The sequence below is a fragment of the Corythoichthys intestinalis genome, chromosome 8 (genome assembly GCF_030265065.1).
Source record: "Corythoichthys intestinalis isolate RoL2023-P3 chromosome 8, ASM3026506v1, whole genome shotgun sequence".
Lineage (NCBI taxonomy): Eukaryota > Metazoa > Chordata > Actinopteri > Syngnathiformes > Syngnathidae > Corythoichthys > Corythoichthys intestinalis.
Genome location: NC_080402.1, coordinates 17,163,205 through 17,180,005, shown reverse-complemented (window position 1 = coordinate 17,180,005; position 16,801 = coordinate 17,163,205). Strand labels below are relative to the sequence as shown.

General features: G+C 38.1%; 1 protein-coding gene across 1 annotated transcript in view; it reads right to left on the bottom strand.

Annotated features, from left to right (window-relative positions):
• Positions 1 to 16,801, bottom strand: part of LOC130920709 (slit homolog 1 protein-like) — an 88,197-nt gene that overhangs the window by 35,861 nt on the left and 35,535 nt on the right. Inside the window, exons 17-22 of the mRNA XM_057844101.1 lie at positions 13,967 to 14,041; positions 13,567 to 13,710; positions 6,058 to 6,201; positions 5,798 to 5,964; positions 4,017 to 4,155; positions 3,871 to 3,939 (exon numbers count right to left, since the gene is read on the bottom strand). Of these exons, the coding sequence (XP_057700084.1) occupies positions 3,871 to 3,939; positions 4,017 to 4,155; positions 5,798 to 5,964; positions 6,058 to 6,201; positions 13,567 to 13,710; positions 13,967 to 14,041 (738 nt within the window). The remainder of the gene's footprint in view (positions 1 to 3,870; positions 3,940 to 4,016; positions 4,156 to 5,797; positions 5,965 to 6,057; positions 6,202 to 13,566; positions 13,711 to 13,966; positions 14,042 to 16,801) is intronic.

Below are 16,801 nucleotides of genomic sequence, written 5' to 3'. Positions count from 1 at the left end.
TCTATGTGACATTTTTTTGGTATGTGGCAAAATGGATTTTGACACGTGGCATTGTTTTTGCCATGTGGCAAAATTGATTTTGCCGTGTTGCATTTTTTGGTAAGTGGCAAATTGATTTTGGCATGTGGCCTTTTTTTGCTATGTGGCAAATGGTTTTTCCATGCGGCATTTTTTTGGTATGTGGCAAAATGGATTTTGACATGTGGCATTTTTTTGCCATGTGGCAAAATTGACTTTGCCATGTTGCATTTTTTGGTAAGTGGCAAATTGATTTTGGCATGTGGCATTTTTTTGGTATGTGCCAAATAGATTTTTCCATGCGGCATTTTTTTGGTATGTGGCAAAATGGATTTTGACATGTGGCAAAATTTATTTTGCCATGTTGCATTTTTTGGTAAGTGGCAAATTGATTTTAGCATGTGGCATTTTTTGGCTATGTGGAAAATTGATTTTTCTATGCGGCATTTTTTTGGTATGTGGCAAAATGGATTTTGACATGTGGCCTTTTTTTTGCCATGTGGCAAAATTGATTTTGCCATGTTGCATTTTTTGGTACGTGGGAAATTGATTTTGGCATGTGGCATTTTTTGGTACGTGGCAAATGGATTTTTCCATGCGGCATTTTTTTTGATGTGGCAAAATGGATTTTGACATGTGGCATTTTTTTAGCCATGTGGCAAAATTGATCTTGGCATGTGGCATTTTTTTGGTATGTGGCAAAATGGATTTTGGCATGTGGCAAAATTGATTTGCCATTTTGGCACATTGCAAAATCAATTTTGCCACATGCTCAAAAAACATCCAAATGCCATTTGGCACATGGCATTCTTCTTCTTCTGATAAATATTATGCGGCTGCAGCAGGGTCTTGTCTATTTATATGAAGAAGAAGAATGTCTGCCGGGCCATGGCTCATTTTAAAAGCAAACTTGGTGGAATCCAAATATTCTGAGTATTTTGTTTTTTGATTTCTGTTCAATAAACTAATATTGAATAAACAGATCAAGGCTCGTTTTCCGTTTTTGAATTATCACTTTTTAATCAGGAAGCAGGAGACGATTCATTTCTCGTTTTTTGTTAACACATACGCAAACAAAAAACGGATTTGAGCTCCTTTTTACGTTTTTTTTTTGTTTTCCAAAAGTAGAAAGAAAAAAGAATCGCCGAAAGGTACATGGACGCACAATACGGTCTCTGCACATTTTAGCACGACCAACATAGATATACTTTACCTAGATCAGGGATTGCCTTAGCATAGAACCAAGGGCGTACTCTAGTTTTACATAGGGACGGTAGGGACACAACACTACCAACTTTTCAGGACGTTCAAATTGTCCCCACTAACTTTTAAGCCACTTATTTGCATCATATAATAAGTTCAGTTATATGGGTAATTTAGATTGTCTTCCCATATGTTGTGAGGATAGAATAGACCCTACCATTATTAAGTGAATTATTTTAATTATGTTCAGATTTACATCTATCCCTTTTCACTTGCTGAATGCGCCAGTCCTTTTTTTCCCCTCAAACATACATTTGATTTGCTTATGACATGACCCCCCTCCTCCTCCTCCCGCCACACAAATGCAGGCATACACCCACAAAACCCTGCCGACAGAAATACAACATGCCGCCTGCTCCGCCCCCTTCGAAGAGGAGGGATATTTGAAGTTTTTTTCAGCCAGCACAAGCTATTTTAAATAATAAAAAAAGACGTCAATGTTGTTGAGGTGGGGGAAACACCTTAAATTTTGCTACTAAAAGTCCGACCTGCATCAGAGTTAGCATAGCATTAATCTATGTGAACTTGCTAGCTTGGAAAACTACTGCGATCAGGCCAGCCTCCACAAGGGAACAACGAAGTCAAGCTAGCCGTCCCTCATTTGGATTATTGTTTGTAGTGGTGTAACTGTACACAAAAATCTCGGTTCAGTACGTACCTCGGTTTTGAGGTCAAGGTTCAGTTCATTTTCGACACAGTAAGAAAACAAAATGCAAAATATAAATGTGCTAGTTGTTTATTACACACTTTTGTGCTTTCAACTCTAGGAACAGTAGCCTTTACAAAGCTAGAATTCTGCTCAAAAAGTAGCGGGTATTTAAAGATAATAATCCAACAACAATTTGCCTTTCAGACCCCGCGTATTGGTTAGCTTTCTTTCTGAAAGAAAGGAGAAAAAACAAGTCCTGTGCTAAAGAGAAAAGCAATCCCAATAAGATTTTAACATGTATTTTACAAATGAAATGCCTCAATGATTTTCTTTTTCTTATGAACGGTTTTCAAAAGCTTTATTGGTGGATTTTCTCAAGTTAAAGCGCCACACAGAAATTAATAAATTTAATTGTGTAAGCAGGATCTGTATATTATTCTTATTATTTAATTACCGGTGTTTTAGCTCATTTCAATTTATTTTATTTAAATGGGCTATTATTTATTTTATTATGTGTTTGTATTTTACAAATGTGATGTAGTATTCATTTATATTGCATATTTTATGTTGTATAACTTTGGTTCCTATGTGAATATTAGTTCCTACTTGTTTTGTTGTGGTAGGAGGGTTTTGTATTGAACACGGGGCCGTGTTGGTTATTATTATAGCAGAGGAGACAACTGTAAATCAACAAAGACAAGTCAACTGTGCCCCGATCTACCACTCAAGAGATCTGATGGATTGAGGGTTACGATTGCATATTAGTTTGAAAATCGACCGGATCCACCGTATTTTTACACGAGTGACTTCTGGTCTGCTAGCTAGTAGTATTGACGCAGGAGGGCCGTGTCTCGCGTCAAATAATAAACTCTGCCATTCTTTTCGCGTGCATCGCGCTGGGCCGCTTCTGGGACGCGTCTAACACGCGGTCACACTGCGACTGGTGTGCATTGGCTGATTGGCTTTAACAGCCGCGTTTCACTGCGTTCTCGCAGCGGCCACGTTGTCGCGCCGTTGACGTTTCTTACCGTCCTACCGTGTTGGTCCTCATTATAGTAGAGAAGACGGAGTAAATATAAGCTACACAAAGAAACTGGAACCCGATCGACTCACAGCCTCGAAAAGTAAGGGTTACATTACGTCACAAAACTCGCTCGGTACACCTCCGTTCCGAACCGAACACCAAGTACCAAAACGGTTCAGTACGAATACATGTACCGTTACACCCTTAATTGTTTGCATTATGTGCATTACCAAAATACAACGCGGTGGCTTCGGAGTGTAAGTCCCAAGAATCGGTCCCCTTCAGAGGGACACTGACATGAACATGAACTGACATGAAAAAAAAAAATCTGAAATGAAATCACACATCAGAATTTCATGAGAGTACTTTGGTTCGAGTCTTGAAGTAGTCTAGGATGCCACAGATCGGTCCTCGGATATCTCAGATTTTTTTTCGTGAATATTTTCGCCAAATCACTTTTATATTACAATACTCTAGTTTGAGTCAAGAGGTGCGCCAGTGTCTCCCAGAAGTGGACACATTCTTGAATAGCTCCCCATTTTTTTTTAAATAATGGGACTTGCACTTCAAAATGTTTCTTTAGTAATTTTTCAAAAAAACAAAGGTTTGAGTCGACCATCGTATCACGTGAACCAATTCACATGAAAGTATAAGTCAATACAGATCTATTTTTGCTTTGATCATTTCAACTATCAATTAATTAGGTTCATATTCGTGAGAAATGTGGCCCTGACCCCTGTTCAATAATGTGTTTGGTCTTATTAATGTCCCATCCCCAGCAAAAAGTGTACATGCAGGTTATGCTGTTATATTGTCCCTACCAATGTTGAGACCAAACCTACGCCCTTCCATAGAACAAGCAAACATTTACGGAGAGCAGAAAAATAACTGGGAAGTATAGAAGTGTGTTCCTTACATGAGTTGTAGATGCTTGAACTTGCTAAGCAGGTTGGGTACTCGCGTAAACTGGTTCCCATCCAGATACCTGCAAAGAAAATAGGCTGATTATTATTATTATTTTTTTTTAAAGTTGATGGTAAATAAGTCGAGTCACACGCTTACAGTTCGGTGAGGTTTGGAGGAAGTCCTCTGGGTAGGGCTTGCAGGTGCTTGTTGCTGCACCGTACCACAGTGTCCATGCACGTGCAACCACTGGGACACTGTGGGCCCAAAGAGCAGCTGGTGGACTCAGTGTGAGTACCTTAAGAGGGCACAGGAAGTCATGTTTACTGCACAGGAGCTAAATATTTGACTGCAACAGAAGTGACTATTTCACAGCACAGGAAATCAACTTTAAAAATTTTAGACAGGAAGGGATTGTTAGCTCCACAGGTAATCAAAATTTACTGCACAATTTTATTACTATAGTTATCTTATTTTTCCAGGAAGTGAATGTTACCCTCCATCGTACATGTACATTTCCTTGCACATAAGGTTAAACCATGAGCAGTGGCGGACTTGGCAATTTTGGGGCCTAAGGCGAACATATCCAGGGGCCCTCTTCATGGGTCAGAGGTTAAAAAGGTGAGAGGGGTGTGGAGGAAATATGTTCACTGTACACTAGGGCTGTCCTAAACGATAAATTTTCTCCTGATTAGCCAGCCGACTAGTTTTATGATTAGTCGACTAATAATTTTTTTTTTTTTTTTTTACTATTTTAGCAATGACATTTTTGGTGACGCTTATTAATTCACAAAACTATTTTGGAACACTTAAATTTTTTATTAAAACACAAATAATCATGTAAATAACAATAGTTAATCACAAATAAACAATGAGGTTAAATGCTGATAGCATTTACTAGTGCAAAAGAATGGAAAGTAAACAGATTCAGAACACTGACTTTGCCTTTCCAACATTATTCAAAACAATTCTTTAAAAAAAAAAAATTCTAGCATTACCATTATAGTATACTACTATATATAATAGTAGTATAATAATTATTCATTACCAATCATATTTGTCATAAAGAGTTTCATTTGAAAGCTATTCTTCGTGTAGAATCTGTATTCTGTAGTATTTACTCTACATATTATAATATTTAATTCTGAAGTATGTGGGATTAACTCCAGAAATCGTTATTTATATGACGAACATGATGTGCTTTTATTTTGAAATGTTCACCGGAGGTATGTTCGCTAAACCGCTAACCGAAAGCTTTACACTCCCTAAAAAACATTCTTTGTCATTGCTTGTGGTGTCACTAATAGATTTAAAGTTTTTTTTTGTTAGCAAATGCTGTTTACCAGCTGTTGAGTGTTATTGTTATGACTGATTGGAACTGTACTGCATTGTTTGGTCACAGGGTGTGCTGTCGTGCAAAGTATCAAGTGAGCTGTAAAAATACCGAGCTTAGTGGGGTGAAAAACACGGGAAGGCCAAGTGAAGTTAAAGAACAGCTAAGCGGAGCTAAGCGATGCTAAACGGAGCTAAGCGAAGCTAAACGGCGCTAAATGAAGCTAAGCGACTGATACTCAGTTCGTCGTTGTGGAACAGTCCATTGTAATGCGTGTGTGTGTGTGGGACAGATAATATAAATGCAGCATTCAAATGGCTTTCTTTTTTGTTTTGTTACTTGTTTGTTTGGTATGCTGACATAATTATACATGACGAATAGTTGGGGATGCTGCTGGCCCCTTGCTCGTTGGGGCAAGGGCAGCTGGTTGTGGGCCCCCTACTGGTTGGGGGCCTAAGGCGATCACCTACTTCGCCTGAATAGTAGATCCGCCTATGACCATGAGCACAACACTTAGTTTGTCGCTGGTAAACCCAAGATGTTTTTAGACATCTTTTTAAAAAAAAATTTTTTTTAAAATTTATTTATTATTTTTTTTACAACATACCATCTTCACAGCGGAAGTCAGGCACAGCCACATCCTGCATCGGGATCTCACGCAGGAAAGCTGGACTTTGGCAGCGAGGGTTTCCCGTCACGATGCGGCGGCTCCTGAGCCAGGAGCCCAACCAGGACAGACGGCAGTCGCAGTTGAATGGGTTGGCCAGCAGGTTCCTGGGACCAGAAGAAAAGCTCGGTTAGAACAGTTTTGCCAACTCATTTTCAGGGAATTCTGCTAAAGTACAAAATGTTAAGTATGTCACTGACAGTGTGGAGAGGTTAGGAAGCGGGTCAAAAGTTCCTGGAAGGATGACGCTCAGTTGGTTGTCATAGAGCGACAGCAGACGTACGTTGCTCAGGCCTGTGAAGCTACCGTTGTGTAAGCAACTGATCTTGTTGTTCCTCAACATCCTGTACAGAAATGCAATATGTTACTACTATTTCCTACTGGAAGCAATAGCAAAAGGTCATACAGTGGTATGAAAAAGTATCTGAACCTTTTGGAATTTCTCACATTTCGACATAAATTCACCATCAAATGAGATCCGATTTTTGTCAAAATCACACAGATGAAAAAAACAGTGTTTGCTTTAACTAAAACCACCCAAACATTTATAAGTTTTCATACTTTAATGAGGATAGTATGCAAACAATGACAGAAATAAGTAAGTAAACCATCACATTTAATAAGTTGTGCCCCCCCTCCTTTGGCAGCAATAACTTCAACCAGACACTTCCTGTAGCTGCAGAACATTCTGGCACATGGATCAGGACTAATCTTGGCCCATTCTTCTCTACAAAACTGCTGTAGTTCAGTCAGATTCCTGGGATGTCTGGCATGAATCGCTGACTTTAGGTCATACCACGCATCTTAATGGGGTTCAAGTATGGACTTTGACTTAGCCACACCAGAACGTGCATTTTGTTCTTCTGAAACCATTCTGAAGTTGATTTACTTCTGTTTTTTGGCTCATTGTCTTGTTGCAGCATCCATCCTCTTTTTAGCTTCAACTGTCTGACAGACGGCCTCAGGTATTCCCTGCAAAACATCCTGATAAACTTTTGAATTAATTCTTCCATTAATGATTGCAAGTTTTCCAGGCCCTGAGGCAGCAAAACAGCCCCAAATAAGGATGTTCCCTGCACCATGCTTCACAGTAGGAATGAGGTGTTGATGTTGGTGAGCTGTTACATTTTTCCTCCACACATGACGTTGTGTGTTACTCCCAAACAATTCAACTTTGGTTTCATCAGTCCACAAAATATTTTGCCAAAACTTCTGTGAAGTGTCCAAGTGCCTTTTTGCGAACATTAACATCATCCTCCCATGAACACCATTCTTGGCCATAGTTTTGCATATAGTCGATGTGTGCACAGAGATATTGGAATCTGACAGTGATTTCTGTATGTCTTTAGCTGACACTCTAGGGTTCTTTTTTTTTTACCTCACTGAGTATTCTGCGCTGCACTCTTGGCATCATCTTTGATGGACGACCACTTTTTGGGAGCGAAGCAACAGTGCCAAACTCTCTTCCTTTGTAGACAACTTCCCTGACTGTCGATTGATGAACATCCAGACTTTTAGAGATGGTTTTGTATCCTTTCCCAGCTTTATACAAATCAACAATTCTTGAACTCAGGTCTTCAGACGGCTCTTTTAACCGAGCCATGATGCCTTTCAGACAATGCTTGTCATCAAGACATTTCTTACCAGGTGTGTGTTTTATAGTGGGCTGGGCAGCTTTAAACCACTCATCAGAGATTGGGCACTTACCTGACTTTAATTGTTTGGTAAAAATTTGTTTCAATTGCTCCTTAACTCTCCTTAGGCAGATGGTTCACTTACTTATTTTCCCCCTTCTGTCATTGTTTGCATGCTATCTTCACTAAAAATATGTAAACCTATAAATGTTTGGGTGGTTTTAGTTAAAGCAGAAAACTTTTTTTCATCTGTGTGATTTTGACCAAGATCAGATCACTTTTGATGGTGATTTTATGCAGAAATGTGAGAAATTCCAAAAGGTTCACATACTTTTTCATACCATTTTTTCTCTCCTATTAATCATCAAATTATTTATAGTTATACTAATTGATTCTTTTATCTTACCGTATTAATGACCTAATTGTATTACTATAGTATATATTTTTTATTTTTTTAATAATTCATTTTTTATTATCTTATTTAAATTCTTGACTACATTTTCAAGACTATTTTGTTTGTAATTTTCTATTTGTCTATGTACATTAAACTTGAATAAAATATTTGAAAGAAAAAAAATGCTTGAAATTATTTTATTATATATTTAAAAGGGTCATTTTCATATAATCAGATCAATAAAAATCAAGTAAAACTTGGAGTGAGACAATTAATCAATTTGGATCGATAATTTTAACCACAATTTAATCGAAATCAATCAATCCGCAAAATATTGATCAGTGTTGTCATCTTTTAGATATTTTTTTGTTAAAAAGAATAGTTCTGATTCAAATGTCTGAAATGCTTCGGAAACCAAATGGTCAAGAATATCAGAATTGTATTAAATCCATTTAAGGCTCTTAATTCAAATAGAATCTAATCATGGCAGACTTTTTATAATAGCAAATATTGTATCGTCATGAAATTGGTATTTGGACCCTTAAAATCCTACCCCTCTGAATTTCATTCAGAAATCAATTCCAGAGAGTCCCTGGGTTACAAACGAGTTCCGTTCCGACGCTGGCGACGTAACCCGAATTTCCATGTAAGTCGGAATAAACCCTTAAAATACACCTACAAAATAACTATCCAAAAAGTCCAAAAGTATTTCATTTTGTTTAATGATTAAGGATACACTGCACTCTGGTGGCCATGTTGGGCCTGGCTGGACTATCGCCTTGTATGACTGAGCAGACTCAGACGTCTGACAGTGATCAGCGATAGCTGTGCTCTGGTTTGGCCCACATTAGGCTGTAAGTTGTTTCAGCTAACATATGTTTGCATATGCTTTTGGAATTAAGTGTACAGCTACAGTTTGTGGATTTAGGTTGCTATGAGAATTGTAAATGCGTTAGAATTTGTAGCATTTAAACTAGCGGACTTTTGTTTGGCAAATTAGGATAACTTAATCTGCTAAATTTACATATTGATCATACTATATGGATGTTTGAACTAGGGCTGTCAAAATTATCGCGTTAATGGGCGCCAATTAATCTTTTTCATTAATCACGATAAAATATTTGACGCAATTAACGCACATTCCCCGCTCAAACAGATTAAAATGACAGCACAGTGCAATGCCAACTTGTTACTTTTGTTTTTTTGGAGCTTTGTCGCCCTCTGCTGGCGCTTGGGTGCGACTGATTTTATGGTCTTAAGCACCCATGAGCGTTGTGTAATTATTGACATCAACAATGGCGGGCTACTAGTTTATTTTTTGATTGAAAATTTTACAAATTTTATTAAAACAAAAACATTAAGACGGGTTTTTATATAAAATTTCTATAACTTGTACTAACATTTATCTTTTAAATACTTTAAAAAAGTCTTTCTATCCATGGATCACTTTAACAGAATGTTAATAATGTTAATGCCATCTTGTTGATTTATTGTTATAATAAACAAATACAGTACTTATGTAACGTATGTTAAATGTATATATCCATCTTGTGTCTTATCTTTCCATTCCAACAATAATTTACAGAAAATATGGCATATTTTATAGATGGTTTGAATTGCGATTAATTACGATTAATTAATTTTTAAGCTGTAATTAACTCGATTAAAAATTTTAATCGTTTGACAGCCCTAGTTTGAACACCAATTGTTTTGTGCCACATGTTTTATTGTTAAAATGTGTGTCTTTTTGAACATAAGTGTACATACTGTAATTTTCGGACTATAAGGCGCACCTGACTATAAATGGTAAATGGTGTTATACTTATATAGCGCTTTTCCACCTTTCAAGGCGCTCAAAGCGCTTTACACTATCTCGCCATCTACCTAATGGTGACGCAGCACCAGGAGCAACGTGGGGTTCAGTATCTTGCTCAAGGACAGCCGCCACCCACCAAATTTGACACGGAAACGGCACTGGTTAATAGATAAGTCGCACTGGACCATAATCTGCAGCTGTCCTCACTGTATTATTGGATATTTACACCAAAAGATATTAACGGGTAACATTGCATTTGACAGCGGCATGATAAGACTGGCATAGGATCAACTGAACCACCATGATTGAACCACATTCATTGCTTCAAGAAGCTTCATTTGGCCATCACTGCTCCCTTTGGGGAGACAGTCAACCTCTGCTTCCATCTGCTGTCAACACGGTTGTTGTCCAACATGCCTCCTAGCATGAATTGCAGCGCTACAGATGTAAATAACAATCAAAATTCATGTTCTGTGCTATTATTTTCTTCAGAGACTGTTCCATTTGTTTCATTAATTGCTAGTTATGCTACTTGGGAACATTTTATTTGACAGTAGCGCCATAAGACATTCATAAGACCATCATAATTATGAAATGACACTGCCATGAGCATCATGAATGCTTATGACCGATGTACCATAATTTTCGGACTATAAACCGTTACTTTTTTCCTTCATTTTGAATCCAGCGGCTTATAGTCCAGTGCGGCTTATTTGTTGATTTTTAGGGAGGGTTAATAGGCAACACATGCCTCCTAGCATGCATTGCAGCACTATGGATGTAAATAACAATCAAAATTCATGTTCTGTGCCAATTAATTATTCAGTTACTGTTCTAGTTGTTTCATTAATTGCTTGTTATGGTATTTGGTAACACTTTATTTGAAAGCAGCGTCATAACACTGTCATAAGACAGTCATAATTATGGCATGACACTATCATGGGCATTACTGAATGCTTACGACAGATGTCATTAAGTGTCACCTGGCAAATTAAGTTACTAACTCCATTTATGTCCAGCTCGGATCTTTTACAGCCATTCAAAAGTGGGATAATTTGCCGAATAACACTAAATGACATCTGTTATAATCATTAATTAATGCACATGACAGCGTCATGTTATAATGACAGTCTCATGGCGCCACTGTCAAAGTGTTACCAAATAACATAACTAGCAATAATGAAACAACTGGAACAATAACTGAATAAATAATTAGCACAGAACATGAATTTTGATTGTTATTTACATCTGTTGCGCTGCAATGCATGCTAGGAGGCATGTTGGACAACAACAGTGTTGACAGCAGGATGCAGAAGAGATGGACTGTCTCCCCCAAGGGAGCAGTGATGGCCAAATGAAGCTTCTTGAAGCAATGAAGCTTAGCAGCCAATTGGTTCAAAGCTTCATGGTGGTTCATTTGGTCTTCTGACCGTCGTATGATGCCGCAGTCTAATGAAGCGTTACCAGTTAATAACTTATGGTGTAAATATCCCATAATACAGTGAGGACAGCGGTGGCCTATAGTCCAGTGCGGCTTATCTATGAGCCGTTTTTGTGTCACATTTGGTGGGTTGCGGCTTATAGTCAGGTGCGCCCTATAGTGCGAAAATTACGGTAATTTTGTGTCATCCGGCAAATTATCTCACTTTTGAGTGGATGTAATAGATCTGAGCTGGACATACATGGAATTGATGTAATAATTTGCCAGATGACAATGACATCTGTCACAAGCATTCGTGGCAGTCTTATAACGCCGCTGTCAAATAAGGTGTTACCTATTAACCCAAATAAATCAACCAATAAGACGCACTAGACTATAAGCCGAAGAATTCCAAAATGAGGGAATAAAGTAGTGGCTTATAGTCCAAAAGTTACGGTATGTGTGTTACAGCTTTGGAAACTGTCAAAAGTGAAGGAAGTAAAAAGCTTTAAAAAAAAACACAATTGCCTTGTTTGCTGTCTAGTAAACTGAACAACTTCACATTTTGTGAGGACAGAACACGTCATATTAATAAAGTAAAATAAAAAAAAAATAAAAAAGATACTGTGAGGTACAATAAGGTGCTGTCTATACGATAAAAAAAAAAAAAAAAAAAAAAAAAAAACTGATTGGAGACAAAATGGCGAACGAGACTCCGCCACTGTGAAATCGAAATCGCGTCAGTCGAATACGTCGTAACACGGGGACTACTTGTACTTATACTGTTATGATTAATTAAAATTATCAACACATGTTGTTCTGTAAAGAGTAATTATTGTTTTCAATGAGAAAGGAGAATGCTGAAAAAGTGTTCATGGCTATAGACCCCACTCACATGATGTCACAACCACGCCTCCGCGCCATATTGTCCGTCAGCTCGTCATGTTTACGCATTACCGCTACGTAAATTCCTCCTATTATGGCGTGTTTTTCTGCTCGTTAACATTAATAATCAAAATGGTGAAGGCGTGTGTGGCGGTTGGTTGCAGTAACAGAGAAGATAGACGGAGAGACTTGAAGTTCTACCGTATTCCGAGAGACCCGGAGAGGAGAGCGAGATGGACTGCTGCAATTCGACGAGAAAACTGGGCACCAAACGATCACCGCAGACTATGTAGTAGTCATTTTATACCTGGCAAGATGCATTTAATATATATTTAGAGGGTTTTGGGCTGACAACCACAATTAAGATCATTGCGAGGCTAATCGCCGACAACATACAGTTTCAAATTCAAGATGTTTATTTCTTCTGACATCATTTATTTTTGAATTATATTTAGCTGGTATCAAGTGAAGGAAGCTGGCCTCGTCTACGGATCATCAGTTAAACAGAGGTGTCCAAACTTTTTGCAAAGGGGGCCAGATTTGGTGTGGTAAAAATGTGGGGGGCTACCTTGGCTGATTTACGTAGAACAATACATTTAAACAATTTTTAGCAAACCCTTCTGTGTGTCACATTTGCTTTATTATTATTTTTTAAAATTCATAATTTCAACAATCTCGCCTTTGTGGCGTTCTCTTTCCACACTCGGGCTCTTGCGAAATACTGCTGCTGTGCTAGCTTCAAGTTGCTATAATTTCTCGCTGCGTATCTTCCTTGGAATGTTGTCGTACATGTTAGCGTGTCTTATTTGGTAATATCGCGTCACATCGAACTCTTTGAAAACAGCGACTGTCTCTTTGCAAATGAGGCAGACACAGTTGTTGCGTGTTTTATTGAAGAAATAGTCCAATATCCACCGACCCTTGAAGCGTCGGCCATCGCAGTCAACTTTTTTTTTATTGATTGTCGCCATTTTAGAAAATTGGAAGTAAAGGGTCACACGGGGTAATGTTGCTTAGAGTGCTGCTCTTAAAGTTTTTCAAACTTCCGTGAGAATAGGCTGATTTTGTGTGGACAAGATAGTTGTAGATATCAGGGTAGCAGATGTCAGGCAGAGACGGCGAAGACAGCGGGTCGAAAAATATCGATTCAGGCATCAAATATGGATCTGGCGAATGGATAGACTGAAGCTTTTCCGCATATAGCCTTTTATGCAACGCATCCTATGAGTTTACAGCGTCTGAAAGCACCGGGGCTTCCATGAATTGCACTATAAATTGCACGACAAATTGAGAATACGGATAAACAATTGACGGACAATATGGCGGCCGGATACAGCGACACGTCATTGTGTGACGTTGGTGAGTGGGGTCTATAAAAATCCCCGAGCAGGAACACTCCCAAATTTAAATTTACAATTTTAAATCACACAAAAAAGTTAAACTTAGCCATTTCTAGCTCACTAGTTGGCTCACTCTATTATTTTCTCAACTGCTATATTTTGTCGATAGTAGAAATATTTAAGTATTTGTTGTTTTGTTTGTGTATGTGTGGTGTCTCACAGCATGCGTAGCATATCCATTCCTCTGAACATACTCCCCCGCACGGCCTCCAGGTGGTTGGCGGTCAGGTGGAGTTCGGCCACTGCCGAGGCGCCCTCGAACGCACCATCCTCAATCTCTGAGATCTTGTTGTTGCTCAGGTTTCTACACAACGGGGGAAAGAGACCATTTTTCCTTATTATTCATTATCTCACGGGAGTCATATGTGTGCTGGAGACAGATTTATTGATTGTTAATCATGTATTTGTTTCGTAATTGACATTTCAATTGGTCTGGTACCCCAAAAAGAAAGATATTCCCTATTTTTGTGGAAGGCAGTATTTAGATCACTTAAGCGTTCTGACAGTTTGTTTGTGTGTGTGTATGCATGCGTGTGTGTGGTCACTGTGGCTTGACCTACATTTTTTTGAGCTGCGACAGGCCCTTGAAAGCGCCCGTGGCCTCCAGCAGGGAGAGGTCATTGTTGTTGAGGCGCCTGCGATGTACACCACCACCACCACCATCATCACCAAAAGAGCCCAAAAGCCAAAAAATAAGAGAAAAACAACAAGATGGTTAGCAGTGGAGGCGGTTGGAATGTCCAGCGGCAGTGCATTCACACAGCATGGATGCATGCACATGCCAACATGGATATACGTTACATTCATGTGTGTGTGGTTGGGTGGGGGTGTGTGTGTTTGTGTGTCTTTAATAACAAACCAACACACAAAGACCACCCTTGCTCATGCCATATGTTGATTCGATTTGCACAGATTTTGGGCTTCTACATATCGTATATACATGCAGTACGTACAGCACTGTAAAGCTAAAGCTTGTTTGACCATTTATTTTGAACGTTTTTTTTAATGAACAATCAGCAGTAGACAATGAAAACTACAGGAATTTTATGTTAAGTGCACCCGAATACACATTCAAAAAAAATGAATCAGGCAGGTTGTAAAGTTTATTAAAAGACAGTGTGCATTTTCAGCAAGAAACCATCATATTTCCAAGGTGAGCATGATTGAATCATGCAGTCTCTACATAAACGTGAACAGTGAATGAGAAGCTTGATTAGATATTGTTGATGCAACATAATGTTAATGTGTCTTTCCAACTAATTGCAATAGTCTCGTGATTTCTCGCGAGATTTAAAAGGAGGATTGCCAACTCCCTGAAAAAGTAAGGGACACCTCATTGGTACCGTCACCATTGAATTATTAATTTGTATGTGAAAAGAGATTTTTTATTAGATGGGACTTTGAAAGGCAATGTCCCAGCTAGTAAAATTCCTCAACTATTATTTTTATTTCTTTCTTTCATAATCTTATTATCCAAATTTTTTCGGCGTGGAGACTCCAAACCGTTTAACCGACCGGCACCGTTTGAATATCAAAATGACCGGAATTCCATTCATTTTTATTGGCAAACATTTTCCCTTCATTTTCAATGACAGGAAAACATAGGTGGTTGTGATTTTTGACCACTTACCATTACAGCCCATTGACATTGAAGTGGCGCCTAAGTAAGTCAATACCACTGACAGCTATGTACGTCCATGCCATTGACTATCATGAATGTCGCTACTATTGATGCCAATGTACTGGATTCCATTGAGGCATATATAAATTGATGCCATTGATGGCCATTTACGTTAAAATTAGGGCTGTCAAACGATTAAAATTTTTAATCGAGTTAATCACAGCTTAGAAATTAATTAATCGTAATTAATCGCAATTCAAACCATCTCTAAAATATGCCACATTTTTCTGTAAATTATTGTTGGAATGGAAAGATAAGACAAGACGGATATATACATTCAAGATACCCTACGTAAGTACTGTATTTGTTTATTATAACAATAAAGCCACAAGATGGCATTAACATTATTAACATTCTTTCTGTGAAAGGGATCCACGGATAGATTCTTAAAGGATAAATGTGAGTTTGTATATTGTGACTAAATATTGCCATGTACTGTATTTGTTGAGCTTTCAGTAAAAGATAATGTAGTGACAAAAAAGTTCTGCCCAAATGCATGATGGGAAGTGGGTAACCATGACTGTGTGTAGCGGCTGCAAATACTATATCGTCTCTGTGTTGTGTACAATGTAGGGTGTTAAGAAAAAGATCAATTTCTGTTAGTCTTCCCCGCATTGCTCGCCTCAATAGTTAGTATGGTTGTGGAAGACATGTCAAAGCTTTAGATAAATAAAAGCACAGTCCAAATGAATGCCTGCATCCACTCCACTCACTTGTCACTGCCTCTAAACTCTATATATGCGTAGAATGGTGCCATTGTAGTCTGTTTGCGGAAATGCATGAGTGGATCGTTCCGTGCATGTGTTAAATATTTTAACGTGATTAATTTAAAAAATTAATTACCGCGCTAGTTGTGCCTTATGTTGGTTCAACATGTGTGCTTTATGTTAAAAGAACACAATTGCTTAATACTGAAGGAAAGCAATTTAATTAGGTGCAAATTATGTATTTCTTTAATGTCAGTTCAACATGTATTTTGGGGTAAACATGAGTACCTTATGTTGGCTCAACAAGAGTACGTTATGTTCGCGCAACATAAGTGCCTAATGTTGGCGAGACTTGTGTGCTTTATGTTAAAAGTAGTGTTGCACCGATACCATTTTTTGGGCCCGATACCTGGCTGTGCAGTATTGGCCGATACCGATACCATTCCGATACCACTCTGTTTGCAAAAAAAAAGACAAAAAACATATATATATACATATATATGTGTGTGTGTGTGTGTATGTATAAGGGATGCAACGGTACAGTTAAGTCACGTTTCGGTACGATTTTCAATACAATTCAATACATTTAATGCTCTGAAACAGAAAATACAATAGTTATTATTATTATTTTTTTTTAATTAATTTTTTGTTTTGCTTTGCTAATAAGCAAAAATAACAGTGCTATCATATAAACAGCATTTTAGTGCATAATATTTATGTGCTTACTTCTTACTGATCTGAAGAAATTTTGTATATAAGTGCTGAGAACAATATTTACTGTTTGCAAAGTGGGGCACACTGTTGATTGCTGCAGCTCTCTTAGCAGCTATATTTACCATATAAGCAAAACATCCGAGTCCATCTGTAACATATGCTGAATTAACAGTATTTGCTGCATTATCTATAGTCACTGGTATGGATTGATTTGGTCTGCTTAACTTCCATTCAGTCATGGCGGTTTCTAATTCATCAATGTAGTATATGGACTACGCGTCGCTCTGGGCTCA